The sequence below is a fragment of the Accipiter gentilis genome, chromosome 16 (genome assembly GCF_929443795.1).
Source record: "Accipiter gentilis chromosome 16, bAccGen1.1, whole genome shotgun sequence".
Taxonomy (NCBI): Eukaryota; Metazoa; Chordata; class Aves; order Accipitriformes; family Accipitridae; genus Astur; species Astur gentilis.
The window spans coordinates 533372-561362 of NC_064895.1; the positions used below are offsets into that span (position 1 = coordinate 533372).

At 66.1% G+C, this 27991-nt stretch overlaps 4 protein-coding genes across 7 annotated transcripts; 3 read left to right on the plus strand and 1 right to left on the minus strand.

Moving 5' to 3' along the window:
- Window positions 1-1277: 1277 nt before the first annotated feature.
- Window positions 1278-13130, plus strand: PAN2 (poly(A) specific ribonuclease subunit PAN2). Of its 2 annotated transcripts, none has more exons than XM_049818919.1 (26): window positions 1278-1411; window positions 2200-2500; window positions 3029-3198; window positions 3382-3502; window positions 3596-3673; window positions 3832-4099; window positions 4341-4683; window positions 5204-5300; window positions 5891-6010; window positions 6184-6303; window positions 6377-6505; window positions 6683-6882; window positions 7304-7446; window positions 7790-7896; window positions 8380-8478; window positions 8974-9050; window positions 9572-9713; window positions 9992-10129; window positions 10829-10888; window positions 11034-11124; window positions 11203-11360; window positions 11485-11628; window positions 11835-12014; window positions 12148-12241; window positions 12331-12528; window positions 12601-13130. In XM_049818919.1, the coding sequence occupies exons 2-26, from the start codon at window positions 2219-2221 to the stop codon at window positions 12633-12635; spliced, it is 3594 nt and encodes a 1197-aa protein (XP_049674876.1). In that variant the 5' UTR covers window positions 1278-1411; window positions 2200-2218; the 3' UTR covers window positions 12636-13130. The 2 variants fall into 2 exon arrangements, with proteins under 2 accessions (XP_049674876.1, XP_049674877.1); XM_049818920.1 differs by having other exon boundaries at window positions 7307-7446.
- A 260-nt stretch (window positions 13131-13390) lies between these two features.
- Window positions 13391-16996, plus strand: CNPY2 (canopy FGF signaling regulator 2). 3 transcript variants are annotated; one of them, XM_049818922.1, is made up of 6 exons: window positions 13391-13491; window positions 14056-14180; window positions 14480-14595; window positions 14945-15142; window positions 15425-15521; window positions 16469-16996. In XM_049818922.1, the coding sequence occupies exons 2-6, from the start codon at window positions 14081-14083 to the stop codon at window positions 16510-16512; spliced, it is 555 nt and encodes a 184-aa protein (XP_049674879.1). In that variant the 5' UTR covers window positions 13391-13491; window positions 14056-14080; the 3' UTR covers window positions 16513-16996. The 3 variants fall into 3 exon arrangements, with proteins under 3 accessions (XP_049674879.1, XP_049674880.1, XP_049674878.1); XM_049818923.1 differs by having other exon boundaries at window positions 13438-13524; XM_049818921.1 differs by having other exon boundaries at window positions 13450-13534.
- An 882-nt stretch (window positions 16997-17878) lies between these two features.
- CS (citrate synthase) lies at window positions 17879-23546 on the plus strand. The gene is made up of 11 exons (XM_049819000.1): window positions 17879-17997; window positions 20417-20464; window positions 20573-20680; window positions 20762-20827; window positions 20911-21042; window positions 21128-21316; window positions 21478-21677; window positions 21953-22082; window positions 22172-22273; window positions 22347-22556; window positions 22673-23546. Exons 1-11 carry the CDS (start codon window positions 17944-17946, stop codon window positions 22841-22843), a joined length of 1410 nt encoding a protein of 469 aa, XP_049674957.1. The 5' UTR covers window positions 17879-17943; the 3' UTR covers window positions 22844-23546.
- COQ10A (coenzyme Q10A) lies at window positions 23520-27982 on the minus strand. The gene is made up of 5 exons (XM_049819001.1): window positions 27851-27982; window positions 25637-25780; window positions 25367-25559; window positions 25183-25284; window positions 23520-25044 (listed from the first exon to the last, which is right to left on the minus strand). The coding sequence occupies exons 1-5, from the start codon at window positions 27922-27924 to the stop codon at window positions 24877-24879; spliced, it is 681 nt and encodes a 226-aa protein (XP_049674958.1). The 5' UTR covers window positions 27925-27982; the 3' UTR covers window positions 23520-24876.
- Window positions 27983-27991: the final 9 nt, after the last annotated feature.

Here is a 27991-nt window from a genome sequence, read left to right on the forward strand (position 1 = left end):
AAACCCGGGGCAGTTCCTGGCGGCTCCGCGCCCGGGGCCACCGCGGCGGCAGCGGCACGGGCCGGATCGGGACCCCCGCGCCCGCCCCGGGACCCCGCCGCCCGGTGCACCTGGGCCGCCGTGCCGAGGGCACCGGGCGGCCCGGGCGGGGCGGGAATCCCCGGAGACCGGCGTCGTCGTCGTCCCCTCGGTGTCCCCTCGTCGTCCCCTCCGTGTCCCCTCGGTTTGTGTACCCCGGTGTGTCGCCCAGTGTCCCCCGTCTCCCCTGACCCCCCCCCCCCGCGGTGTCCCTCGGCGGCACCGGGAAATCAGCCGGGGCGGCCCCGGCGCGGCAGCCGGCGGCTCCTCGGGGCCGCGGTGTCCCGGCGGGGATTCCCCCGGCCGTGCCCCCCGCCATCCCCGGGACCCCCACAGATCCCGGCAGCCCCGGTCCCCGCCGGGCCGTGCTGCCCGCGGCGCCGCAATCGCGGCGGCCCCGACGGGGCGGCTCCGGCGCTTCCCGCTCCCGCCCGGCGGGGCTGCCCCCGGCCTTCCCCGGGCCCGCGGGCGCGCACCCGCTACGGGGGGCGAGGGGGGACGGCCCCCCCGTCCCTCCCCTCCCCGCCCGTGGCGCCGTGTCCCCCGTGGGTTTGGGATGGGGACGCCAGGGCGGGGGTCCCGGGGCGGGGAGGGGAGGGGTCGGGGCCGGTGGGGCTCAGCATCACGGCCCGGCCGCGGTGCGTTGCCCTGGGGACCCCGCGGAACCCCGCGGGACAAGAGTGGAGCGGGTTGGACTCCAGGGGAGAGCGTGCGACATTGTGGGGCATTTGGGGACGCTTTGGGATCCCGCGGGGTGGGGAGGGCGCGGGATGCTGCTTAACACCATTAGATCCCCGTGGAAGCCCGTGGGACACGCTGGGATCCCGCGCGGAGCCAGGGGAGGCTGCGGGACGCCCGTGGGCTCGGCGGGACGCCGCGGGAGACCGGGGGACGGCGCGAGGCAGCAGGTGGCAGGCAGCGCCCGGGGGTCCGTGCGGTGTTGGGGGGGGACGGAGGGAACCTGAGGGGGTCCCGGGGCGCTGCCCGACCATCCCCGTCCCGGGGTCTCCCGGCCGCAGCCTCGCCCCGGGGACCGCGCCCCGACACAGCCAATTTCAGTCTTTTTGTCCTCTTCGCTGCGCCGTCCTGCACACGATCCGCCGCGCCGCTTAGTCCCGCCTCGCCCAGGTGCTGATTGGGCGGCGTCCTCAGCTCCGCGCTGCTATTGGTCCGCCTCCTCCGGGGGCGGGCCTGTTTACCAGGCGGGAGCGCAGGGGGCGCGGTTGCTATAGCGACGGCGGGAGGGGCGGCGGCGGCCCCGGCCCGGCCGTGGCGGCGCAACAGGACGAGCCCGGGACTGCGGCCCTGGCGGGGCTCTGCCCGCCGCTGCTCGGTAACGGCGGGCGCGGGGCGCTGTGGGTAACGGCCGCCGTCGCCCCGGGGCGCGGAGCACTGTGGGATGCTTGGCCGGAGCGCGGGGGGTTGTGGGTAGCGGCCCCGGGCTCGGTGCACGGTGCTGAGAGCGACGGCCCCGCAGCGGCGGCGGCGGCTGCTCGGGCCGGGCCTGGCCCCCCCCCCCCCCCCCCCGTACCCTGCCCTGCCCTGCCCCGCCCCGCCCGGCCTCGCCGCCAACGGCTGCGGGTCTGCGGTAGCCGATACCGCCGGTGGGTTCGGTGTTGGTCTGCGGAGATAAAGGAGGCGGGTGCGGAGTTGGCCCGGTGCCTCCCACGGGGGAGGTGGTGTGTGTGTGTGTGTGTGTGTGTACGCGTGCACTCGGTGGGGGTCAGCTCGGGGTGGGGTGGTCAGCGGGAGCCCGGCCGGTGGCCCGAGCTCTGGCAGCAGCCATCCCTGAGTGGGGGTCCGGCTCCCGGGGGAGGCTGCCCGGTGCACCGGAGCTGATCCCAGTGTGGGAACGGGGGTGCCGCGGGCTCCTTTCCCTGGTGGCTCACGGCCGTGACGGGGCTCTGAGTGTGTCCTGGGGAAGGGACTTTACAGGCCCTGCTGCCTGCGTGGGCTCGGTGCTGCCGGTGTCTCTGGCAGGAGCGCTGCACCTTACACTCACTGGAGATTCCAGCTGCCTTTTCCATCCCTCGGAGTCACCAGGCCTCTGCCGCCGATTCCAAGAATCAGAGGGCCCTGGTGTTTCTGACTGACCAACTTAGTTCCTTTTCTGTTTCAAAGGGAGACGCTGGTTTTCACCATGAATTTTGAAGGTCTTGACCCCTCCCTTGCCGAGTATGCTCCCCCCCTCCACGCTGCACTGGACCCTGTCCTGGACCCCCATCTCAACCCCAGCTTGCTGCAGAACGTGGAGCTGGATCCTGAGGGGGTGCCGTTAGAGGGTATCGCCGTGCCAGAGTCGGTGCACCTCATGGAGGGCATGTACAGTGAGCTGCACACCGCCGTCTCTGAAGTGGGGGTGCCCGTCTCTGTCTCCCATTTCGACCTGCATGAAGAAATGCTGTGGGTTGGGAACCACGGGGTAGGTGCCTGCTCTGGGAGCGGGGCAGGGAGGGTCACTGCCCGAGCCAGGCTGTCTGTGCTGCTCTCGCAGCCTGACACCTGCCTGCTGCGACCAGCTGGGGGCAAGCTGGCTGTGGGTGGAGAGTGGTTCAGCGTTGGGCTGAGCTGGAGGGTCTTGCCCAAACTGGGGTTGTGCTGCACTGGTGCAGAGATTCTGCCCGGAGGTGGTTGATGCGTCTTGGAGCATGAGCCTCTTGGTGTTTGCCAAGTAACTTTACTGTCCTGGTGTGTGGTGCTGCTGGAGCTGTCGGTTCATTACTTGTGTCTGCATGTATCTGCCTGAAAAGGAAAAACCTGAGCAGCCTTCCGCAGTTTGGGGCACACGGGGGGCAGGAAGCCCCCCACCCCGTAGGCTGGCTGAGGCCATAAGGCAGCCGATAGCTTGCCTCTGCCAGGGAGCTGGCACAGGGCAAAGCAGCATTTGCCTGTGTCACATCCAAATGAGGCTGGGGCAGGTCTTGACGAGCCTGTCCCTGGCTGGTTTTAGGGCCACGCTACCTCTTTCTTCGGCCCGACGCTGGAGCGATACTCCTCCTTCCAAGTGAACAGCAGTGATGACATCCGCCAGATCCAGAGCCTGGAGAATGGTGTCCTTTTTCTGACCAAAACCAACCTGAAGTACATGTCCCGGGGGGGCCTCATCATTTTTGACTACCTGTGAGTGCCTTCCCCTGGCAGCAGGCGGGTTGTACCGGCCCCCTGTGCTGGGGGAGATGGTCCCAGCCCCTCTGCTGGCTGTGTAAAGGCTAGATGTGGGAGAGGGCGAGGGCAGATCTTCCACCCCCTTCCCCACTGCCTCCCCGAGCTGGGCAGGAGTGTGAGGGCTGTCCTCTCCCACAGCATGGACGAGTCTGAGGACATGCACAGTCTCCTGCTGACAGACAGCAGCACACTGCTCGTTGGTGGGCTGCAGAACCATGTCATTGAGATAGACCTCAACACAGTCCAGGAGACTCAGAAGGTATAGCTGGGCTGGGGGCTGCACCCTGCTGTGGGAAGGTGCTTTGTTCTGGGACTCAATCCTGCTCACCCCACTCTTCTGCCTCCTTCCCAGTACACTGTGGAGGTTCCTGGCATCACCATCATGAGGCAATCAAACCGCTTCTTTTTCTGTGGGCACACCTCAGGGAAGGTAATGCCAGCCCCATCCTACCTGGCAGCCCTGCTGATGTTCGGCTTCTGTCTGGGGTACCCTGGAGTTGGTGTTGAGCTTTTCCCAGAGCTCAAAGGGCTCCCGAGTAGCCGGCAGCTGCCTGCGTGGCATCCAGCACCTCCATCTTGCCCTCCCAGGTCTCCCTGCGTGATCTGCGCACATTTGTGGTAGAGCACGAATTTGATGCGTACTCGGGCAGCTTGTCTGATTTTGATGTCCACGGGAACCTGCTGGTGACCTGCGGCTTCTCCAGCCGAATGAACGGCCTCGCCTGTGACCGCTTCCTGAAGGTGTACGACCTGCGCATGATGCGGGCCACCACGCCGCTGCAGGTCCACATTGACCCCTTCTTCCTCCGCTTCATCCCCACCTACACCTCCCGCCTGGCCATCATCTCCCAGACAGGTGGGCAAAGCCGCATCTCCCGCCTGGCTGGGCTCCGCTCCCCTGGCGAGAGTGGGGCAATGGTCCCAGCATCCCCCAGGCTCAGGGTCAAATTCCAGCAGGATAGAGTTGGCCAAGTGCTCTTGACCTGTGTCCAGCCAGTTCAAATGGCCCTGTAAGCGAGAGGCGTGCTGGGTCACTGTGTGCTGGCTGCCCGCATGCTGCCTGGTGCCACATTGCTCCGTGCTTCCCTCTCACGCAGGTCAGTGCCAGTTCTGTGAGCCCACCGGCCTCGCCAACCCTGCTGACATCTTCCACGTGAACACCGTTGGGCCCCTGATCATGACCTTTGACGTCTCGGCCAGCAAGCAGGCCCTGGCCTTCGGCGACTCGGAGGGGTGCGTCCACCTCTGGGCCGACTCCCCAGAGGTCACCTTCAATGCCTACTCCCGGGAGACCGACTTTGCCTTGCCCTGCATTGTGGACACGCTGCCCCACTTGGACTGGAACCAGGACCTTGTGCCACTTTCGCTCATCCCTGTGCCGCTGACCAGCGACACCCTGCTCTCCGACTGGCCCGCTGCCAACTCTGCCCCGGCACCCCGGTAATTTGCCAGTCTCTCCCAGTGAAAACCAGCATGGGAAAGCTGGCCCCAGCAGAGTTCCTCTCCTTCCCCGGGTCTTGGGAACAGGAAAGCAGCTCTGTTGCTCCCGCTGCTCCACTGCCTCGTGGCTGGTGCTGCCCTTCCTTGTCAAGTGCCCCGTGGTGGAGCTTAATCACTAAGGTGCAGTGAGTTGGCAGGTCTGAAGATGGTAGAGTATGGTCAAACCTCTGTCTTCCTGGTGGGGAGATCCTGGTGGGATCCTGGCTGCATTCTGCCTGTGCAGAAACTCTTGTTTTTCGTTTGCTTGAGCCCTGTCCCGAAGATGCCTGTGCTCAGTGCTGCTGCTGTGTTCTGGCGTAGCCCAGGTGTTTGGTTGTGACAGAAAATTAATCTGGGGGAAGGACTGAGTGGGGGAAACCCTCATGACCTGCTGGTTGTGTCCCTGAGCACAGCAAGCAAGGCCCTTGGTTAAATGATGCTGTCAGACAGAGCAGCCTCTGAGTCGTGGTGTGTTTTGCAGGCGAGCCCCTCCAGTAGATCCTGAAATTTTGCGCACTATGAAGAAAGTGGGGTTCATTGGCTATGCCCCAAACCCAAGGACCAAGCTCCGCAACCAGGTACCCGCTCTCAGAAGGGGATTGTGTGGGACGTGGGGTACTTCGGCCAGCAACGGATGTGTGCAGTTCGGGGAGGGATGGAACTCTTGCTGCATGTTGAATGATCTCAGAGCTTTCTGCAGGGCTCAGGACAGGGGTGAGAGATGAAATTCTCTGGCTTGGGGTGTTGCAGGAGGCAGGTGTATAGTTTGGAGGTGACAGCAGTGTCAGCGGGTGAGCCAGCCATGGAGGAGGGCTGGAGTCTCCCCCCTCGGTCCAGAATCCCAGTTCTATCGCTAACTCACTCTGTGGTAGGGAAGGTTTGAGCTGTCCGGTTTGGAGGTTTATGGCACGTCCCTCGCCCTTGGGAAAACACTGCTGTGTTTCGCCCTTGCCCGCAGCACCACTGTAGTTTCCCCACAGTGATAAGTCCCTTGTAAGAAGGAAGGTGTGGAGGCCTCCTGCAGGTTAAGGGAGGGCCCCGCTCCTTTCTGGTTTATTCCTTTGCTCATTCGGGGAGGCAGGAAAGCCCAGGAGTTGATTGTTTCAGCACGTGGTGCTTCTCTTCACCTCAGGGTTCAGCCGTTCTTCCCTTCTCTTACCCATTGCAGATTCCCTATCGGTTAAAAGAGACGGACAACGAGTTTGACAGCTTCAGCCAAGTCCCTGAGTCCCCAATTGGCCGGGAAGAGGAGCCACACCTCTACATGGTGGCCAAGAAGTATAGAAAGGTAGTGGCCTTCCAGGGCACAGGGCTGGGAGGCCCCAGGCTGGGCTTGTCTGGAGCAAAGGACCTGCCTGGGTCCAAGCACTTGCCCATGTCTCCGTGGGGAGCACCTAGGCGTTGTGCCGGTGTCCCGTGCTTTGGGAAGGTGTCTGTTTAACACGTTGTGTCTCTGCTCAGGTCACGATCAAATACTCCAAGCTGGGGCTGGAAGACTTTGACTTCAAGCATTACAACAAGACGCTGTTTGCGGGCCTGGAGCCCCATATCCCCAATGCCTACTGCAACTGCATGATCCAGGTGGGAGACGCCCCAGCCCTGCCCAGGCCACTGTGGCCCCCAGGACCTCCCCTGACTGCTCTGTCCCTGCCAGGTGTTGTATTTCTTGGAGCCGGTCCGCTGCCTGGTCCAGAACCACCTGTGCCAGAAGGAGTTCTGCCTGGGCTGTGAGCTAGGCTTGCTCTTCCACATGCTGGACCTGTCCCGAGGAGACCCCTGCCAGGTTTGTGGTGAGCCCAGGCGTGATGTGAGGCCAGCGGGCTGGGCTGCCTGGGAGGGTCAGAGAGATGGCAGAGGAGCAGGAGCTGGGTGGTGCCAGGTCCTCGGGTGATGGCATCAGACAGCGTGGAAACTCCTGTCACTTGACCTCGGTGACATGCCGCTCTTGCCCCATCCCCAGGGAAGCAACTTTTTGCGGGCTTTCCGCACAATCCCAGAGGCTTCAGCACTGGGGCTCATCCTGGCTGACTCGGACGAAGCCACAGGGAAGGTGAACCTGGGACGGCTGATTCAGAGCTGGAACCGTTTCATCCTTACTCAACTGCACCAGGAAACCCAAGAGCAGGAGGGACCACAGGCATATCGGGGTGCTGGCAGCAGGTAAGTCCCTGGCCAGGGGACAGGACAGGGTGTAATTGAACCAGAGAGGCGGACTGGCTCCCAGGGGCCCCATCCATCGCTTGGGAAGGAGCTTTCTTGCCACTCATGTCTGCCCTGAGGGCTGCATGGGAACACGTGGAGCTGCAGGCTACCCCTACAGCAGGGTTTGAACCCCGTGCTGAACTTCTGTCCCTTCTAAGCCTAGCCCTGCTGCTTGGCAGGTTGGGGCTGTGCAGAGGGCACCGGCTCTGGATGCCCGATGGCTGGTTCCCCAAGAGCTGCCGGAATTTGGGTGCTGGCCCTGAATGGCCCTTGTGCAGCCTGAGCTGTGTGGGTCCCAGTGCTCAGCCCACCATACCAGCCAGCCCCGCTCTGCAGGGATTGCTGGGATCCTGCTAACCCTGGTGCTCTTTTTCTCCAGCAGCTTTGGGTCCTCAGGGGACTCGGTTATCGGGCAGCTGTTCAGCTGTGAGATGGAGAACTGCAGCATGTGTCGCTGTGGCAAGGAAACGGTCCGCGTGTCCTCCACGCTGCTCTTCACCCTCTCCTACCCTGAGAGCACTGGTAACAGGCAGGGGTGGGCAGGTGGACAGGGCAGGGCCTGGCATGTTTAACGCTGCTGTACTTCGGTGGCCGGCTGGGGTTTGTTATCCAGCTGTGACTTTTCCAGGTGATAGACATCTGCAGCGAGGAGCTTCTGCAGTGGTCTGTCCTGGGCTGCAGCAGACCCAGCAGCCAAGGTCTAGTGGTGGGTTTCTAACCTGCCAAGCTTTTGGCTACAGAAAGGCAGATTTGGGGGTGGACCTTCTTGCTGGTGGTTGTGAGGAAAACCCCAGAGGTTTGGCTGAGCTAAATTGGTAAAGATTTGTGTGTTGGAAGGTGACGTTATTCTCCTTTCTTCCTTCAGAAAAGCCAGTCAAAGATTATGAGTTTGCCCAAATTTTAAAGCGAAGCATTTGCTTGGAGCAGAACACACAAGCCTGGTGTGAGAACTGTGAGAAGTACCAGCCCACGGTGAGCCTGGCAGTGGGGTGCGAGCATGTCACTCTTCACAGGCTACGAGGGGGTGTGGGAGAAGGGTGTGAGTGCCCTGTGCCACTGGCTGAGTGGGGGCAGTTTCTCCATTAGTCAGTGGGGAACCTCCTGAGCGGATGCTGGAGATTCGGTTCCTGGCCTGGATGGCAAGCCGGCATGAATTGGGGTATTTCCTGGACTGTGTGAGCACTGGAATATGTCTCACAGGTCATGCAAATCCCGGCTGAATCCTCTCAGGGTAGGGGGCAGAGGGAACCCCCCCTCTAGGAGCTGAGCACACTTGCTCCCTCCCTCAGTTGTTCTTGCAGTACCCCCAGCTACCAGGAAACCGGCCAGGCAGTGGGGAGGAAGCTCTGCAGGCAAAGGCAGAGGAGGGAAGAGGGTAGCACATGCCAAATCCGGTTTTGAGCCTCTCCAGGGCTCTTGGTGCTGCCCAGCTTCCATCTCCTGCTCTCTCTGCAGGTCCAGACCCGGAACATCCGCTGCCTGCCGGACGTCCTGGTCATTAACTGTGAGGTGAACAGCTCCAAGGAGGCAGATTTCTGGAAGACACAGGCTGAGGTGGGGGAGACACTTTGGGGCAGAAGCAGGCTTGTTCTCCCTGGCACATGGGGTTTGCTGCGTGTCCAGTTCTGCGGAGGTGTTTTCACTCTGATCTCACTGTCTCTAACAGTCTCTTGCTCTCCACCCGAGCATCACCCTACTTTGTTCACAGAGGACATGTTGGTATTTGGTCATGCTTGTAGCATGAGCCATGCGTTTGGAGTTGGAAAAGACAAGATCTCCTGCCATGACAAAGCTGACGGGACTGCAGTAGAGTCACTCTTTCATTTCCCCAGTACCCCACGACCTAGGAGCAGCAAGGCAGTGCCTGCTTCCCAGAGCACAAGCCCAGCAGAGAGCGGGTGGACAGTTGGGTTTCCCTCGCTGTCTTTTTCCCTCTCACCGACTTCAAAAGTCCCTGTCTTTTCCCCACTTCTGGCCTGGCTGTCACCTACGTGTTCCCAAGCCCAGCCTGTCACTCTGCGCTGACGCTTGCCTGTGTTTCGTTGCCAGTATGCCTTTCAGAGAGCCATGATGAAGAGAGGAGGCTTTGAGATCACCAAAGGCAAAGAAATCTCTCTTGGAGAGTGGTAGGTGACCGTTCCTGGGGTGGCGACTCTGAGCAGTGACGCCTTCTGGGTTGTTCTCTGGGCCTTGGAGAGCTCAGGGCCATTTCTGATCTGATAATTTGATAATCTACCTGTCTGTAGCTCCTCAGGGGCTCTGAACTGGAACAGTCTCATTGCTGCTCTGAGACTGTGACCCTGTATGGGCGCTCTGCACAGCATCTCCTTCAGATACCCTTGTGATCCACCTTGTGACCCATTTTTGAGCCCCCCGCTCTCCCCTTCCCTTTTCAGACTGACAAAAGACCAAGGACCATGTATCGGCCCTTTCTGGCCGACATTAACTGACCACCTTTCCCAGGGCCCTGCTCTACGCAGCTGTGGGGAAGTGATGCAGCTCTGGCTTCCCCATCTGTCCTGCGGAAGGTTCAGGAATAGGCTGGCGAGTGGGTGGGCGGGGTGATGGGGTTCCTGCCCTGGAGATGTTGGCCTGGACAACATCTCGTGACTCCCTCCAACTTGGCCTTCCATGATTCTCCATGCAGGAAGGAGCTGGGGAACCCCGACACAGGGCATTCATATCCTTCTGTGGAGGAACTGAAGAACATTTGGATCCCTCACGCCATCAAGATGAGGCTGACCAAGAGCAAGGAGCTAGATGTCTGCAACTGGAGTGAGAGTGATGAGGTAAAGGCTGACGAGATCCTTCTGGGGCTACGTGGTTTTGCGCATGTGGGACTGTGGGAGCAGAACTGGTTCAGAACTGTTTTAGAACTGCTTTCTGCTGAGCATGTGCGGGCGAGAGATAATGAGGCTGTCTCAGAGACACCTTGGGTGACCATGGAAACCTCTGGGCTGGTGGTGAGACAGCATGTCCAAGCTCTGGGGTTTGGGTTGGAGGCCTCGGAGCTGCCTGGCTGACAGCCGGGGCTCAGATGTTTCCCTGGGACTGGTTCCTCCTGCAGCTGAGCCCAACCGATGACCCTGAGTCGGTTTATGTCTATGATCTAATGGCCACTGTCGTCCACATCCTGGATTCCCGCACAGGGGGCAGCCTGGTGGGGCACATCAAAGTGGGAGAGACCTACCACCAAAGGAAGGAGGTGAGAAGCCCTGCGGGATGGGTGCTCTCCTGCCCACAGCCATCGTACCCACAGGCTGCCGAGAGCAGCCCTGCTCCCCTGAAGTCCTGCCTTGCGGAGGGGTTCTCGCCCATGGCTAGCTCCGGGGTCAGATTGCTTCACAGACCCGTTCCTGGGTCTCTTAGTCAAGTGTTGAGTGTTTGGCTGACTGTGCCATGCAGCCCTAAACAGCTAAGTGCTGCTTACACACCTTACGGGGAGGGAAGGGCTGAAGAAGCACTCTTCCCACACTTACTCAGGCTGGTTCCTCCTGGTCACAGGCACGTTGCCAGCTTGTCCTTGTGCTTCCAGGTAAGGGCTGGGACGTCATCTCCCTTCTCAAGGAAAGGGGGCTGGGCTGGGCAGTCCTGTTCTATGGTGGAGATGCCCAAGCCAGGAGTTCCCAGAGTGTGTCAAGGCTGCATCCCTGTCTCTTATCTGTTGCATCTCCATGGGGTTGTGGTTACGAGTCGGGCAGGGACCGTGCCTGTCCAGCCTGAGTGCTTCATGTATGCATTGTCACCACCCAGGCCAGCAGGGATTTCCCCACAGTGTCCCAGGAAGGGCGGGAGTTCCCACATGGCATGGTCACACCCCTCTTTCCCTGGTAATTGGGTAGAGGAGTCATTGCGTTTGCCTGGGGGGGGCCCCCTAAGGCAGTGCCTCTGCCTCTCCCCCCAGGGAGTCACACACCAGCAGTGGTATCTCTTCAACGACTTCCTCATTGAGCCTGTGGATAAGGTGAGCGCTCAGGGCCATGCCACTGGCCCTGTGTTGATGCAAGACCGTGGCTGCAGGGACCCCGTGGAGGTGGGGGTCCTGCTGCATGCAGGAGCACCCAGCCCCACACCAGGCTGCCCCTGCACTGTCCCCCCCTCCCCTGCAGTGCGAGGCAGTGCAGTTTGACATGAGCTGGAAGGTGCCGGCTATCCTGTACTACGCCCGGCGCAACCTCAACGCCAAGTACAACCTCGTCAGTGAGTGTCTGGGGTGGAAGTGGCTCCATGGCCAGCGGTGCTGACTTGCAGCTGATTTCCCTTCCCCTTTTCCTGCAGTCAAGAACCCGATCGAAGCCAGCGTGCTGCTGGCAGAGGCCTCCTTGGCTCGCAAGCAGCGCAAGTGCCATGCCACCTTCATCCCCCTCATGTTGAACGAGATGCCGCAGGCGGGCGACCTGGTGGGGCTGGACGCCGAATTTGTCACGCTGAATGAGGTCAGGGCTCCCCACGGCAGGGAAGGGCATGCTGGGCTGCAGGGGCAGCCCCTCTGGGTGCGCCTGGTCCCCATGGAGACTGCAGGAGCTGTTGATCACCGAGCTCTCCTCTCACCCATTGCAGGAGGAGGCTGAGCTTCGCAGCGATGGGACCAAGTCCACCATCAAGCCCAGCCAGATGTCGGTGGCCAGGATCACGTGCGTGCGCGGCCAGGGCCCTAACGAGGGCGTCCCCTTCATTGACGACTATATCTCCACCCAAGAACAGGTATGGGGCTCCTGCCTGGTCTCACACAGCTCCCCAGCCCCACAGGGAAGACATGGACCCACTCTGCCTCCCACTCCACAGAGGGGCACCCACAATAATGGCAGCACCCTCCCCGGAATGCTGGCAGGGGACATGGGGAGGGGGCAGACCCCCACCGCTGCCCCTCAGCCCTCCCAGCCCACCTCCATGGGCCCTGGTCTCTGCAGGTAGTGGATTACCTGACCCAGTACTCGGGGATCAAGCCAGGGGACCTGGATGCCAAGATCTCCTCCAAGCACCTCACCACTCTCAAATCCACCTACCTGAAGCTGCGCTTCCTCATCGATGTGGGAGTCAAGTTTGTGGGCCATGGGCTGCAGAAGGACTTCCGTGTCATCAACCTAATGGTGACAGCATGGAGCACCCCCTCCCTCAACCCAGGCGTGGGGGTCTCAGGGTGGGGCTGGGAGGCTGGTGGCAGCACTGGGGCTCGGCAGCTTCCCTCCCCACCCTGGCAGCAGGACCCTCTCTGCTTTCCAGGTGCCCAAGGACCAGGTGATCGACACCGTCTACCTGTTCCACATCCCGAGGAAGAGGATGATTTCCCTGCGCTTCCTCGCCTGGTACTTCCTGGGTCAGTGCCTAAACCCTCACATCCAGCAGGGGCAGGAGCAGGGGCTCCTTGCCCGTCCCCCTCCTCCCTGACCTGGGCTTTCCCCCCAGACCTGAAGATCCAGGGCGAGACCCACGATAGCATCGAGGACGCGCGCACGGCGCTGCAGCTCTACCGCAAGTACCTGGAGCTGAGCCCGCAGGGTGCTGAGCCCGAGGACTTCCGCAAGGTGCTCAAGGGCCTCTACGAGAAGGGGCGCAAGATGGACTGGAAGGTGCCCGAGCCTGACACCCAGAGCAGCCCCAAGCGTAAGGCAACGCCACAGCCCCCCGTGCTCCCCCACCCCCCGCCACCCCCTCACCCCGCTTTGTCTCCGACAGATGGGGCCGTGTACCCCCCCGTGCTGGCCCTGTGACCGGACTCCGTGTCCCCCAGCGAGGAGCAGCCCCGGGATCCCCCCCGCGGGAGGCGGACACACGTGGAACTGGAACCAGCAGCGGGGACGGGGCTGTCCCCAACCCTGCCCGATCCCCTATCCCCTCCCCGGGCCTCCCCCGGGGCCCGGCGCCCCGGGACTCCCTCTCCCTGCCGCTACCGGCAATCACTGCTCCTCTGCCCCCCTGCTCGCCCGCCGGCCCGGGCGCCCTCATAAAACAGCCTCGGACACCCGCGCCGCCGTCTCCTCCTTGGCTCCGGGGCTGCGGGCTTAGGGACCGGCACCGGGGACGCGGCACGGCGGAGCCGGACCCGGACCTGGACCGGGGCTGCGACCAGGACCGGGGATACGGCAGGAAGAAGCGGGGCCCCGAGCAGGGCTGGGACCGGGGACACGGCACGGTGGAGCCGGACCCGGACCGGTGCCGGGACCGGGGACGCAGCAGGAAGGATCTGGGCTGGCACCGGGGACACGGCGCGGTCGCCGGTCTGAGGGGCGGGGCTGGGGCGGCCGTGGGGGCGGAGTAACCGCAGGCCCCGCCTCCGCGGGAGGCCGAGCGCCACGCGGACGGGGCCCTGGCATCGCCGCGGGCCCTGGGTGCTCGCCGCGGGCTGCCCGTGGCGCTGCCTGCGCACGGGACGGCTCCGCCGCGGGCCGACGAGCCGCTCCGACCGGTCCGATCGGCTCCGTCGGCCCGGACGGCTCGGCCGTCGCCCTCTCCGAGTGGCCTTCCGCCGCGGGGGGTCGAGTGGAAGGCCGCACCGGGACAGGCGGCGCCGCGGGCAGCCCCGGGGCAGCCGGCGGGGTTGGCGGAGCGGGCCGGGAGAGCGGCGCGGTACTGGGGGCTCGGCCGGGCCCGCGGCTCCGGGCAAGGCCCTGTAGGGGAGGGGGCTCTGAGGGGGGGAGGGATCTGGGCTCGGCCCTGTAGGCGAGGGGGCTCTTCAGGGGAGTCGGGGGTCGACCCTGTAGGGGAGGGGGCTCTATAGGGGGGTCTGGGGTCGACCCTGTAGGGGAGGGGGCTCTGAGGGGGGGGGAATCTGGGCTCGGCCCTGTAGGCGAGGGGGCTCTACAGGGGAGTCTGGTGTCGACCCTGTAGGGGAGGGGGCTCTATAGGGGGGTCTGGGGTCGACCCTGTAGGGGAGGGGGCTCTATGGGGGGGTCTGGGGTCGACCCTGTAGGGGAGGGGGCTTTGTAGGTGGGGCCCGGGGCACGGCCGGGCTCTGCAGGGGACGGGGCTCAGTGGGGGTCTGGGGGCGAACGCCATGGACAAAGCCCTATAGACAGTGGGGCTCTGTAGGGAGCACGGGGCCCCGCTGAGGATGGGCCTTGGGGGAGTCGGGGGGGGTGCAGGCTGTGGGGGGACAAGGGCCACCAGTGCTGGAGCTGCCCGTGCCCACAGGTCGCCCAGCAGCGGAGCTGTGAGGATGAGGGGCCAGATCCCACCCGTGCTCTGCCTGGCCGCGGCCCTGGCTGCGCTGCTCCCCACTGCCTGCACCCGCCGGAGCCAGGACCTGCACTGCGGAGGTGCGGCGGGATGCGACACGATGGGATGGGATGAGATGGGGTGGTGGTCGGGACCCATTTGTCCTGCAGCCGTTGCTGCCCACCTGTGCTCACCCTGCTCGGGGACAGGCAGACATTCCTGAAGGGCCACAGGGCACCACAGGGACCTGCTCCCCACAGTCCTGCTGTCCCCGTCTACCAGCAGCACCGGTTACTCCTGGCAGCTTTGGGCAGCTGCAGGTCTGTTAGTGCCAGGGGCTGAGGTGTGGGCTCAGGCAATGCCGTTAGCTCCAGGCTGTTGACGCCTGCGTCCCCTACAGCGTGCCGGGCACTCGTGGATGAGCTGGAGTGGGAGATCGCCCAGGTCGACCCCAGGAAAACCATCCAGATGGGCTCCTTCCGGATCAACCCCGACGGCAGCCAGTCAGTCGTGGAGGTGAGATGTCTCCCAGTGGGCACCTACCTGCCTGCGGCACCAGGAGGTCGGCTGGAGGCTGCGGCAGAGTGGGTCTGGCCTGACTGGGGCCAGCAGCTGTGTGTTGAAGACTGGGGGAGTTGAGGGAGGGATCATACCCATGTTAGGTGCTCTACATGGGCTTGCTGAGCCCTATCTCCCATTCCTCAGCTTCCTCCACTGCCTATCACCAGCGCAGCCCCATGGCTTTTCCAGGGCATCCATGGAGATGTCTGAACCTTTCTCTGCGCTCCTGGGAAAAGTCGCTGGCCCGGCATTCCTGTTCCGCTGTCACACTCAAAGGCCTGACCCTGCTGATCTCGTGCTGCAGGTGCCCTACGCCAGGTCAGAGGCACATCTGACAGAGCTGCTGGAGCGAGTGTGTGAGAAGATGAAGGAATACGGAGAAAAAGTGGATCCGTCCACACACCGGAAGAGTTATGTCCGGGTGATCTCCCACGACGGGACCAAGATGGACCTCTCCGGGGTCAAAATCGATGGAGACGTGGCTTCTAGCCTGAAATTTGCGGTGCGCGCAGGGACCAAGCCCTTGTGGCAGCTCTTGGGGCTTGGTGGAGGTTTTGGGTAGTGGCACCTGCTGTGTTGGGCAGCTGCGGCCCTTCTAGGGATGAGCTGGTCCTACCAGCAGCTGCTGTCCCCTTCCCTGGTCCTTCCCGGGGCTGGAGGGAAGAAGGCTGCTTCTGGGCTGGGGTGGGTGGGCGCGGGCATGGCTCTGGGCTCCCCCCGGTTCTGTTGGTGTCGCCTGGCCCTGCGTGGTTGATGTCTGATCCGCGGGTGGCTCCTGTTGCAGTGTGAGAGCATCGCCGAGGAGTATGAGGACGAACTCATTGAATTCCTTTCCCACGAGGCCGACAATGTCAAGGACCGGCTTTGCAGCAAGCGGACGGGTGAGCCGGGCTGGGCTTTCCTGGGGAGGGGTCTCTCCTGATGCCCAGGGGTTCATAGCTGCTCCGTCAGTGCTGAGACAGCAGGAGCTGCCAGCCCAGAGCAGGGAGAACACAGGAGCTGCGAGTCATCCCAGAAATCCTGACATCCTTCATCCTGCAGAGCAGCCCCTCTCCAGCAGTCCGGTGCTGGGGTGTGCCTCCTTGCTGCCTGCGCTGCCAGCCCAGCGCCTGGATCCTGCTGCCCACTGGAGCTGCCTGCAGATTTTTTTGGATGCTCTGCCCAGCCAGGCGTGTGCTGCCTGGAGCTGAGCCAGGGCAGATGCCGCGCCGGCTCCATTGGCCGCACTAGCACGGGGCTTCTTGTGCAGCCAATGGCCAGGCTAATCTCCCTTCCCGCAGGGCTATTTCCAGCTCACAAACGCCGGGGTCAGGGCACGCCGCGACCTTTGTGCTTCCCTATTAATGAACATGGCCCGTGTTCATTACCTGTACTGCAGGGCTGGGCCAGGGTGGGTCCCTTCTGTACCTGGCACATGCGTTGGGGAAAATACTCCTTCCCCAGGGGGGTCCCGGGGGTCTTGCGGCGCTGCCGACTGCTCCTGTGTCTCAGCCTGTCCCCAGCCAGGCACCTGCTGCCTGCACCCTGCCTGCCCAGGGCTGATGCAGCTCTGCCGGCCGGCTGTGGGTGCTGGACCTGGGGAGAGGCCGGGCTGGCAGCTCTGTCCAAACAGCCGCGTTTCTCATTAACCACAGAACAAAGCGAAGGGGAAGCGCAGGTGTCCCTCGGCATGGGTCACAGCTCCAGCCAGCCCCAGCGCTCTGTGCATGGCTTGTTCCCACGCTGCGGGCAGGTGGTGGCCAGGGACGAGTGGGAAAGGATGCGTCACTGGGGAGGGGTCCCACGCGGCTCTGCCGCATCCTGAGAGCAGCACCCTTTTTTACCGCAGACCTGTGCGACCACGCGCTCCACATCCCACATGACGAGCTGTGATGCAGACGGTCCCAGCGGCCTCGCGGGACCAGGGCAGCACTGGGCTCCCTCTGGCCGTCCCCTACCTCTTGGTTCACCTCGTCCCCACTGACCCCGCTGGGATGGGCAGACGCGCCGGGGAAGACTGTGACTCCGGAGCCGGCACAGACACTGCCTCACCCCCTCTGGTGCTCTCATCCTATTTATTCACTGTCCGTCCACTGCAGCCGTGGTGCTGGGGTCACCGGCATGCTGGCTCTGCTCCCTGATGGGGAAGCCGCAGGGGCCGGGGCCACATCCTTGCTCCTGCTGGGACGTTCCTGCGGGCACACTGCCAGCCCAGGTTCTTCCTCAGCCGCTGCTGGGGGACACAGCGGGGGATACCGGGGCTTAGCCGCCCGCACCAGGGGAGGGGGGTGGTGTCTGGGGCCGGTTTTGGGAACCCCTCTCCCTGCTGCAGGCAATAAAGGGGCTGCGTGGCGGCCGTGCCGCGGGCCCACCCGAGGGCAGGTCTCACTCCTGTGCACATGGGGAAGGGGTGGCGTGGGACCCCGGGCAGGGCGGGAGACGCTGGTGTCCCCCGTGTGTCCCCCACGTGTCCCTGGCGACTCGCGCTCCCTCGTGCTCAGTGTCCATCTGCCGTGGCACGTTCCGCCCCGCGCAGCCGCCGATGGGCCCGCGTCTCCCGGTCCCGGCAGACCTGTCGCCCCGGGGGCACCGTGGGGGTCCCGTCCCCGACGGGCGTCGCCCAACCCGGGCCACCGCCCGTCCCTGGTGCCGCCGCCCCGGGGCCAGCGGGGCAATGCCCCGGGGTCAGCGGGGACGGTCACCCGCGGCCGAGCCCCGCCCCCTGTGCCGGGGCCCTGACGTCACCGCGGAGCCGGGGCAATGTCACAGGGCGACCTCGAGCCCCTGTGGCCGAGTGCGGGATGACGTCACGGGCCCCGGTGACCTCATAGCACGTGGCCGGGTGCCTGGTGGCGTCACGGGGCTGCCAGGCAGCGCAGCCGAGCGATACCGAACCACCGACGCGCCTGGAGGGGGGTGACGCCGCGCCCGTGACGTCACGCGCGGCGGGCGGTGACGTCACGAGAAGGGGCGGGGCGCCGCCTCACCCCACCCCAGGCCCGGATCAGGCGAACGCCTCGGCCACCTATAGGCCGGGGACCCCCGTTCCCGCCGCTTCATTTGCCTATCCCCGCCCCGCGGCGCGGGGCGCGCCCAACGGCGAGCGGCTCGGCCCCGAGGGGGCGGGCGTGGGCCGGCCTATGCTAATAACCAGCGCGGCGCCGCGCCCCGCCCCGCCCCGCCCGCCGCTCTGAGGACCCCCGGCCGCCGCCGCCGCCGCCGCCGCTCGCTCCGGCCCCGCGCCCGCTCCCGCCCGGCCCCGCTCCCGGCCCCGCTCCCGCCCGGTCCCGCTCCGTCCCGACCCGCCCCGGCCCCGGTGCCGCCATGACGCTCCTCGCCGCCGGCAGCCGGGCGGCCGCGCGCCTCCTCGGGCCCAAGGTGAGGGCGCCCGCCCCGGCCCCGCCGCGCCTTAAAGGGGCGACGCCGCGGGGGGGCCGGTTCTTAAAAGGGGCGACGCGGGGGGGCGCTGCCTTAAAGGGGCCGCACGGCGGCGGCGGCAGCGGGGGGGGGGGGGCGTGGGGCCGTTCGCCACCGCAGCAGTAACAGCAGCAGCACGTGGTGGGCGCGGGCACCGGCGCCGCCTCCGCCTGGAGCGGCCGTAACCAGCGCCGGGGCGGGGTGCCCACCCCCCCGCCGCTGCCCTGTCGGGGCTGGGGGGCCCCGGCCGGCAGCCCAGCCCCGTTGGAAGACGGGGTGGGGGGACCCCGAGCCCTGCCCGCCCCTCGGGGGGGCTCTGCCGCGGCTGCAGCCCCCATCTGGGGGTCCCCGCCCTCTTGCAGCCCCCATTTGGGGCGCGCTGCCCCCCGCCCCCCCCCCCTCCGCATTGTGGGGCTGTGCTGCAGCGTGGGGGCCGGGGGGGGACGGCGGAGCCAGCCCCGGGGGCTCCGACCGGGCGGCACCGGCAGTGAGGGGATGGGGGGGCGGGGGTCCCCCCGTGCCATCCCCCTCGACCTTCCCCAGCGGCCCCGTGCTGTAGAGGGCAACGGGGTCACAGCGAGGGGACCCCTCGTGTGGCCAGGGGCTGTGCTGGGGGGGAGCGATCCGGGGGGGTAACCGAGCACCGGTGCAGGGCTGGGGCAGCCCCGGTCCGGTCCCGTCCCGTCCTTCCCCCCCCCCTCCCCCCCCCGCCCGTTTGCCTTGGCCGCGGCCCCGGCATTTCATAAGGGCCGCTGAGGCGTCTCTATCGACCGGGTGTTATTTTGGGAGCCGGGGCCCGGCCCGGTGTGTTGTTGTGCCCCACTTGGCCCCGCTCGCCTGGGGGGGCTGCTACACCCGCTGTCCCCGCAGCCAGGGCCACCCTGCCGGCTTGCGCCCTAATCCCGACCCGCCGTCCTGCCGCCATCCTCCTTCTCCTCCCCGTGGCCTGAACTATTGCACCGCAGCCGCTCCTCTGCCGAGCCGTGGCTGGCACAGCCCGGGGGGGCTCCTGCACCCCCAAACTGCAGCGGGGGCACCCGGGAGGGTCTGGCAGCGGCTGGGTCTGCCCCAGGCCCGTTAGCCGGTGCTCGGTGTCACCGCCAACACGTGTGACCTTGAGCCAGTGGCGTCTCCGTGACAGCCCGGCCCGGATGGGACGAGCCGTGAGGGTGCCCCGTGGACGGGGTGAGACGGGATGCGGCGGGGGCCCCTGCGGTGACAGCAGCGGCCGCCTTGACCTTGGGCTTCCCGCTGCCGCCTCCATTGTTCCCGCCGGCATTTTCCCTTCCCAGGTGCCGCCTGTTGCGGGGGGACACGGCGCAGTCGCCCTGAGCAGTCAGACGGTTCCAGCCACGCTCGGGGTGTTGGGGTGCCCCCGGCCAGGCCGGGGGCTCATGGGGTACTGGGTTGGCCGTACGCGGGGCTCGGGGCTCACTGCGGCACTGGCCCCCCCTCCGCGTCCCTCCCAGGAGCTAGTGGAAAAAGCGAGTCATGTTCTGGCTGCGCCGCAGGCGCTGCCGCAGCTCCGCGCCGGGGGTTGGCCCCGGCCCCGAGGGTCTCTGCTGGGGGAAGGCACAGGATGCCTGGTGTGGATGCGGCCTTTTGGCACAGCGGTGACCCCGTGTGACTCCCGGCCCTCTTTGTCGCTCTTTGCTGCCCACCTGGGTGGTTGTGAGTGGGTTCGGGCATGGGCAAGCCCTGTGTCCCTGCCATTGGCAGGATGTTGCCAGGGAGAGCGGGCAGGGACAAGGGGTGATGCCAGGCCCCGGCTTCCCGACTGCGTCAGTGTGTTCCCGCCGGCCGGAGTCCCCACGGCTGCCACACGCGGGCGAGGAACAAAGATCGGTTTCCCCAGCGCCTGCCGAGCCCCAGTGCAGGAAAACCGCAGCGGTGCTGGCCTGGCAGGGCTCTGCCGGCGGCACCAGCTCACTCGTGCCGGCCACTTCCGCGCTCTGCAGAGCAGGAAGCAAAATGCGGACGCGTTTGCCACTGCCGGGTTTGTTCAGTGCAATGCTCGGTTCTGCAGCGGTTCCGGCCGTGGCCGGCGTTGTGCGTGATGTGAATGAACGCGATGCAGCGCCGAGAGGACCCGCGCCCCCCCCCCGCGCCGCCTGGCCCGGCTGAACCTGCCTGGCTCTGATCTCCAGCACGCGTGGGCGAGGGAAGCCGCCGTGGCTGCCGGGCGCAGCGTCCTTGTGAGACGGGAGTCACGGGGCGGCTCCGGCTACGGGAGCTGTGCTGCATTCCGGGGGGGGCTGGGGATGCTTTGGGGGTGGGGGGGGCCACTTGTATGGCTACACCCCTCCAAAACAGGGCAGCCGGGATGTGCGGGAGGGCTCTCCCCGGGTAACACCAAGTCCCTGTGTTTGCTTTTCTGCAGAATGCACCGTGCGTCCTCTTTGCCACCCGTCATGCCAGTGCCGCCACGGTAAGAGGAGCCCCCGCTGCTGTGACCCCTCTCTGGTGCTGGCAGGGGGGAGCGTGTGCTCAGACCCCCATGGGTGCCAGGGCTCATGGCCCCCTCCCCTCTTCCCAGAACCTGAAAGACGTCCTTGCCAGCATGATCCCCAAGGAGCAGGCAAAAGTCAAGAGCTTCAGGCAGCAGCATGGCAGCACGGCCATCGGGCAGATCACGGTGGACATGGTGAGTAGGGGGATGCTGTGCCATGCCGGGGCTGCTGGGCTGTGCTGCAGCCAGTAACCATGTCTTTCCACCCTTCTCCAGTTGTACGGCGGGATGAGGGGCATGAAGGGCCTGATATACGAGACCTCCGTGCTGGATCCCGATGAGGTAGGGCCTGACCCTGCCCTGCTCAGGCACCCACCTCGGCTGGGTGATGCTGCAGCGGCTGACGCTTGTGCTGGGCTCTTTAGGGCATCCGCTTCCGCGGCTACAGCATCCCTGAGTGCCAGAAGCTGCTGCCCAAAGCTGCAGGGGGAGAGGAGCCGCTGCCCGAGGGGCTCTTCTGGCTGCTGGTTACCGGAGAGGTGCCCACCCAAGAGCAGGTAACATGCGGGGGGGTCTGTCCAGGGGGTGAGGGGGGTCTGCCAGCCCCCTGCCCTGCAGCTCAGACCCTCTTGACCCCTGCAGGTGAACTGGCTCTCCCGCGAGTGGGCCCGGCGTGCTGCACTGCCCTCCCACGTGGTGACCATGCTGGACAACTTCCCCACCAACCTGCACCCCATGTCCCAGCTGAGCGCCGCCATCACTGCCCTGAACAGCGAGAGCAAGTTTGCTCGCGCCTACGCTGAGGGCATCCACCGCGTCAAGTACTGGGAGGTATGGGGGGACCAGGCGCCCCGGTGCGGCGTCGGGGGGGGCTCAGCCACTCCAACTCTGAGCTTGGGCCAGGGTGTGGGTGCAGATTGGGGTGCAGGGGGTCAGTGGCTCAAGCCCCACCCGGGGAGGACAGCGGCCCCGTCTTACCCCGCCTGTCCCAGTTTGTCTACGAAGACGCCATGGACCTGATCGCCAAGCTGCCTTGTGTCGCCGCAAAGATCTACCGCAACCTGTACCGCGAGGGCAGCAGCATCGGGGCAATTGACCCCAACCTCGACTGGTCGCACAACTTCACCAACATGCTGGGCTACACCGACCCCCAGTTCATCGAGCTAATGCGGCTCTACCTCACTATCCACAGGTGCGGGGCCGGGAGGAGCAGCCGGAGCAGGCGGGGACTTGGCCCTGCTCCCAGCCCCGGGGCCAGGGATGGGGCCAGGTCCTGGGACATGCCTGGGCTGCTCTGGGGGGTGTCACCGGCCACCTGGTGTGGGGCCACGGGCAGCCCTGGGGCAGGGCTGTGCTGTTCTGGGTACATCACGGGAGGGGGAGTGTTTGCTGTGGGGAGTGTCCCTGCAGCTGTGGGGGTCCTCGGCAGGGATGGGGGAGACCTGACGCCACCCCTCGCCCCTGCAGTGACCATGAGGGGGGAAACGTGAGTGCCCACACCAGCCACCTGGTCGGCAGCGCCCTCTCCGACCCCTACCTCGCCTTCGCCGCCGCCATGAACGGGCTGGCCGGGCCCCTGCACGGCCTCGCCAACCAGGTGGGCACCTCCACACGTCCGTCTGCCTGTCTGTCTGTCTGTCTGCGTGCCCCTGTTCTCACCCCCTCTTCCACTTGCCGCGCCCGCAGGAGGTGCTGCTCTGGCTGACTAACCTGCAGAAGGAGCTGGGCCAGGAGGTGTCGGATGAGAAGCTGCGGGATTTCATCTGGAACACGCTCAACTCAGGCAGGGTGAGTGCGGCCCTGCCCGGGAGCAAGGGACTGGGGCTGGGCTGGTGCCGGGCTCTGACCCGTGTCCTCATAGGTGGTGCCAGGCTACGGGCATGCGGTGCTGCGGAAGACGGACCCCCGCTACACCTGCCAGCGGGAGTTTGCCCTCAAGCACCTGCCCAAGGACCCCATGTTCAAGCTGGTGGCTCAGCTCTACAAGATCGTCCCCAATGTGCTGCTGGAGCAGGGCAAGGCTAAGAACCCCTGGCCCAACGTGGATGCCCACAGCGGGGTGCTGCTGCAGGTGAGCCCGGGGGTCCCGGTCCTGCCCCAGCACTGCTCCCTAAGGGGGTGGTGGGTCCTGGCTGCCCCCTCCTGCGGGGCTGCCCTGTCCTAACAGGGCCCCCTCTCCCCCTGCAGTATTACGGGATGAAGGAGATGAACTACTACACGGTGCTTTTTGGGGTCTCCCGGGCCCTGGGCGTCCTCTCGCAGCTCATCTGGAGCCGGGCGCTGGGCTTCCCCCTGGAGAGACCCAAGTCCATGAGCACGAAGGGCCTCATGCAGCTCGTGGGCTACAAATCTGGGTAAAGAAGGGACGGGGACAGGGCTGTGGCTCACTGCTCCCCAGGGAACGCTGCGCTGCTGGGCCGGGCCCTGGACGGACTCAGTACTGAACCCCCCTGCCTCGGCCATCGGCCGTGGGTCTCCTGTGGTGTGAGCAGAGCCCCCCCCCCCCCCCCCCTGCAGCTCCTCTCCCCTCCCTGATACCCTGGGAGGGGGCAGAGGCAGCCCTGGGGTCTGCTCTACCCCACACCCCCGCTCTCTGCCCCCCACCTAGGCTGTCCCCACCCTGGAGCCCCCTCCCCAGCTCTGCCCCAGCAAGGCGGGGGGGCTCCTGCACCCTCACCCTGCCCCAGCAGCACCGCACACACTGGGAGCCCCCCAGCTCCTCTGCTGCTGGGCTTGGGGGGCAGCACTGGCGAGGCTGTGGGGGGCACATTCCCCCCTCTCCCCCCCCCGAAGAGGGGTTCAGTCCAGACTCATGTCCAGGCCCCCCCCGTGGGGCAGCAGACGAAGAACGAATGTCTCAGCCCACCCCCCAAGCAGGGACTCGATACACTCCTCCCCAGCCCACGCCCTGTGTTTGTGTGAACCCCCCCCCCCCCCGTCCAATGCCCCCGGCAGCTGGAGCTGGCCCCCCCCACCATGTGCCAGCCCCGGACACTCGCAGGTATTGGGCACTTCTGTACAAACAACGACAAAATGCAAAATAAATGTTTTTATTAACAAACCTGGAGCCTCCCTCCCTCTGACCCCAAGGTCCCCTGGGACAGCACGCCAACCCCTGGGCTGTGCTCTGCTGTTGGATTTAGCAGGAGGGGGGGTCAGGGGATGGTGCCCCCACCCTGCCCGGGAGCTGCCCCGCATCCCCAGGCCCTGTTCTGGCTCTGCTGGGGCCGGCATGGTGCCACTTGGCCCCTTGGCAAGCTGGCAGCGCTGGCCTCGGTGGTGTCCGCAGGTAAGAGCCTGGCTTGGAGTTGGGGGGGGGGGGGGGTGTGTCTCAGCACGCAGGCCTCCCCTGCCCCAGCTCCGCTCTCCCATGGCTGCCAAATGAGGACCAGGAAGCTGCTTACCCTTGAAAAATGCTCTTTATTGGCCTGTAAAAGCCCTTCCTTGGGCAGCAAGGCCACGGTGCCCTCAGTGGTGGGGATGGAGCCGGGGGGAGCTAGGGGACTGGGGGCTGGCAGCTCAGGGACCCCCTGCCCCCCTCCCCCAGGTGGGCGTTTTGGCCTGGTGGAGCTGGAGGGCCCCCCCATTTCCCCACTGAAGGTAAGTAAACGTGAGCCGGAACCAGAGGAACGCTGCGGGTGGTGGGGACCATGGGCCATCCTGGTCCCTGCAGTGCTGGCACCTCAGCCTGCAGCAGGTGCTGGGGCTGCAAGGGGTTGGGGGTGGCGGGGGGGGGGGGGGGCAGCACAAGCTGCCCTGTCCCCACCCTGTGCGTGTGACTTGTGCAAACTGTGCGACGTTGGGTCTGGTGGCAGAGCAGGCGCTGCTGGGGGTCCCTTGGCCCCGGTGCCCAGCCATGGTGGCTGTGGGCAAGGGGCCAGGCAGCAGCTCCGCTCCTAGGGGCGCAGAAGAGGGTTTCCTCCCTGCGCCTTTCTCCTTCCCTTTTGTTCCTGGAAGAGCTGGGGGAGGAGGGGGCCCCCAGCAGCCGGCCCCCATCCTTCCCTGGCCACTTGCTGCCTCACCCAGGCACAGCTGCTGGCCCAGGAGCTGCCCCGCTGCTGGGACCCTCTGGCCTTGCCGAGGACTTAAAAGGAACAAAAGGAGGTGTGGGGGGGGAAAGAGCTCCCAAGAACTAAAATAAAATTTAAAACCAAAATCAGCTACAAAACCAGGGAGTCCAGCGCTGGGACGCAGCTCCCGCAGCGTTGCGGTGGGGCTGGGGGCTCATGGCAGCCCCCTGTGCTCACAGGAGCATCACCTCTTGCCCCCCAGGGCTGGGAGGGAAGCTGAGGCAATGGCAGCAGAGATGCACTCAAATAAATATTTAGGAGGGAGGGTGCAGGGTGGGCGGCCTGGGGGCCCTGGCACAGTCCACGGTGGCCGGGCTGCCCTCACGTCTGGTGGACCTCGTGGAACATGAGCTCCCTGGGGATGCGGGTCTCGGGACCGAAGTTCTTGGCCGCCCGGCGCTCGAAGGCTGCCACCATCTGCTTGACCACCTCATCGAAGAAGACGGTGGCCAGCTGGGAGTGCAGCAGGGAGCGGAACTCGAAGGAGATCTGGGGAGGAGAGGGGGGTGGCGTAAGCCCCCGGCAGGGATGGCAGTGGACGGGCAGGTCTCCACAGCAGGAACTGTCTGTCTCCCCCGTCCTCCCCAGGGGCCTCACAGCTGGGTCCTGCCCAGAGCAGGGTCTTACCGAGAAATCCACGGTGCTGGTGCGGGGGTAGCCGGGGATACCAGGACTGAAGCGCCAGTTTGTCTCCAGGTGGTTGAAGAGGCGCCCATCCGTGCAGACGGCCTGGGGAGGGGAGCGGCCGGTCAGGGGGGGCCCCGAGGAGTCAGCCGGGATGGTCCGCCCGCCGCGCTGGGGCCACGCTCACCTTGACGAGGTGGGGGCGGACGAGGGTGACGATGGAGGTGTAACGCTCCACCACGGGCGGGAAGCCCACCTCCAGCTGGGCCTTGACGTGGCCCGAGCGCTTGGAGACCACCACCGACTTCTTGCACCAGGGCACGAAGTTCTTGTAGTCCTCCACGTTGGAGACCACGTCGTACATCTCCTGCATGGAGTACCTGGGGACAGAGCAGGTGTTGGAGCCGGGGCCGTGGGGCCCTCACCAACTGGCCAGCGGGGAAGCTGCCGCACATACCCAATGATACGCCGCTCCGAGTACTCCTTCCGCTTGTTGGTGAGGTTGAGGAAGGACCGGCTGGGCTGGGTCCGGGGCTCCCACTCGGTGCCGCTGGCTGGCCGGCCGAACCGGCTGAGCCGGAGGCCACACAGGGCCGTGTGCCTGGGCGGGAGACAGGCATTAGCGGAGGAACCGTCACCACGCCGGGTAGCGGAGCCAGCAGTGAGCCGCTGGCCCGAGTGGGGCAGGCCCCCCGCCCCAGGATGACCATGACTTTGGGCCCCTTCCAGACCTGCCCACATTCCTCCCAGGATGGGACTTGGTCCCGGAGCAGGGGGGGAATTGGGGACAAAGCAGGCGCCCGTGGCCAGCCTCAGCCCTCCTGCCCGGGGAGGGCCACAAACCGGCGGGGAGAGGCCGGGGAAGTCCAAGTGCTTGTCCCAGGGCTGCTGCCAGGGCTGCTATTGCGCAAGAGGAGGAAGGGCAGGGAAACCTGACCTCAGGGACACCTAATCCGGAGTGGCGGAGCGGGGACAACTGCCCGTTACCCCCCGCTGCCGCTCCCCAGCTCCACCCCAGCCCCTCTCTGGGCTCCAGCGGCAGCACAGAGTCCTGCTCAGCCCAGACCTTCTCTCTCCTTCGTGTCCCGCCCCGGCCCCATCTCATCCCTCAGGTGTGGCGCAGATGGTGCTGGTGCTGCCGGTGGGAATGGACAACGCTCGCCACTTCCTCAAGGAGAGGCCGAGCCCCAAAGGCACAGCAGGGTCTGGGGTGGCATGTCGCCCAGCCCCGGAGCTGCGGCAATAGCAGCAGGGTCCTCCCATGGTGCTACCGTCAGCTCCTTCAGCTGCTTTTCGCCAGGCCGAGCCCCAGCAACTGGTCCCCGTCAAGCACCGGGAAGATGACAGCTCCGGCATTGCGGTGGCGGGCTGTAACCCTGACCACGCCGGTGCTGGTGGGGCTCCGGGTTGGGGGTGGCCTCCCAGGGCTCCCTCCTGCAACAGCCGTAACTGGCAGCGCTCAGTGCCCACAGGACAGCATGGGTATTTTTAGATGTGCCTGCACGCAAGTCACACCGGCTCTCCTCCAGGACTGGTGGCCCAGGGAGAAAGGTCCTGCTTCTCCCAGGAGCCATGGGATGTTCCTGCGCCAAGAGGAGTCACCTGGGGCATTTGGCAGCCCCCGAGCTCCCAGAATAGCCAGGGCAGCATAGGGGAACAGTTGGTGCACTTGAGTTGCGTGAACCCCGGTTGTGGCCCTCAGCTGCACAGTGCCGGGAGTACCCAGGGGCGCTGGGACCCCGCAGATGCGGCTGCGCCGCTGGTCCCTGAGGCGATCCCCCTCTTCCTCACATGCTCACACCGCAGCTCTGCCTGGCAGCGCTCGGTGCCGTACTTGCACCGCGACAGGGCTCAGCAGAGTTGGCACCTAAACCAGCACCACGGCACAATGCCGTGGCTGCTCCCACGCTGCTGACCCAGCCGGCAGCGAGGCTGGCTGCCCGGGGCTCGTGAGAGCCACCTTGTCCTCGAGCGCCTAGTGCCGGCCCCGAGCTGGCAAGAGTGACAGCGGCGCTGGCAGCGCGGCCGGGCGCAGAGGTCAGTGCCGGCGGGGGACACAGCAGGGTGGCCTGAGGTCTCCCGGACTCTCTGCTCGCCCAAGCGAACCGTGACACCGGCGCCCAACCCGCTGATACGACTGTCGTCGCTCCTGACCCAAAAAGAAGGTGTTGGCATCCGCCCGGACCCCCCCGGCCCCCCGCCCGCGCCCGGGGGGGCGGCCCTCGCCCCCACACCGGGTTTGCCCCAAGGTCAGGCCCCAGCCGAGGGCCCGGGCTTCCCCGCAGGCAGTGAGTCCGTCCCCTCTCCTGCCCGGGGGTCTTTGCCGGTGACCCCTGGGCCAGTGAAACCGCCGACCCCGCCCCGAGGCCGCGGGCGTCCCCGAACCCTCCTTCCCGGCCCCGTCACGGCCCCCTCGGTGTCCCCCCGGTCCCCCGCCCGGGACCGCGGGCCGCTCGCCCCGGGGGGGGGGGGCTCCCCCAGGCCCGCCCGGCGCCCCCGGCCCCCATCGCCCCCCCCGGTCCCCGTCCCGCGGCCCTCGCCGGTTCCCCCGGGACCTGTATGACCTCCGGGCCCCGGCTCCGCTCCACTCCGGTCCCCCCGCCCCGGTGCCGCCGCCCGTGCCCCGCGGCCCTGCCCGGTGCCGCCGCCCGGTGGGGGCGCGGGCGCTCACCTGCCCGGCGGGGCCGCCGCGGCCCGATGCCGCGCCCCGAGCTGGAGGGCGCCGCGGAGCCGCCGGGCAGCCATGACCGGGGCCGGAACGCGGCTCCGCTGCCCTCGCACCGGCGCCGCTGCCGTGACCTCTCACCCCGCC

Bases quoted from the DNA above. Each gene is read 5' to 3' on its own strand.
- PAN2 (XM_049818919.1), top strand. From the start codon at position 2,219: ATGAATTTTGAAGGTCTTGACCCCTCCCTTGCCGAGTATGCTCCCCCC. The intron at 10,130-10,828 runs GTGAGAAGCCCT...CTCTCCCCCCAG, and splicing joins CCTACCACCAAAGGAAGGAG to GGAGTCACACACCAGCAGTG. The intron at 12,015-12,147 runs GTGACAGCATGG...TCTGCTTTCCAG, and splicing joins TCCGTGTCATCAACCTAATG to GTGCCCAAGGACCAGGTGAT.
- CNPY2 (XM_049818922.1), top strand. From the start codon at position 14,081: ATGAGGGGCCAGATCCCACCCGTGCTCTGCCTGGCCGCGGCCCTGGCT. The intron at 14,181-14,479 runs GTGCGGCGGGAT...CGTCCCCTACAG, and splicing joins CCAGGACCTGCACTGCGGAG to CGTGCCGGGCACTCGTGGAT. The intron at 14,596-14,944 runs GTGAGATGTCTC...CTCGTGCTGCAG, and splicing joins GCAGCCAGTCAGTCGTGGAG to GTGCCCTACGCCAGGTCAGA.
- CS (XM_049819000.1), top strand. From the start codon at position 17,944: ATGACGCTCCTCGCCGCCGGCAGCCGGGCGGCCGCGCGCCTCCTCGGG. The intron at 21,043-21,127 runs GTAACATGCGGG...TGACCCCTGCAG, and splicing joins AGGTGCCCACCCAAGAGCAG to GTGAACTGGCTCTCCCGCGA. The intron at 22,083-22,171 runs GTGGGCACCTCC...CCGCGCCCGCAG, and splicing joins TGCACGGCCTCGCCAACCAG to GAGGTGCTGCTCTGGCTGAC.
- COQ10A (XM_049819001.1), bottom strand. From the start codon at position 27,924: ATGGCTGCCCGGCGGCTCCGCGGCGCCCTCCAGCTCGGGGCGCGGCAT. The intron at 25,781-27,850 runs GTGAGCGCCCGC...TCTCCCGCCCAG, and splicing joins GCGGCGGCCCCGCCGGGCAG to GCACACGGCCCTGTGTGGCC. The intron at 25,560-25,636 runs GTATGTGCGGCA...CTCTGTCCCCAG, and splicing joins TCGGAGCGGCGTATCATTGG to GTACTCCATGCAGGAGATGT.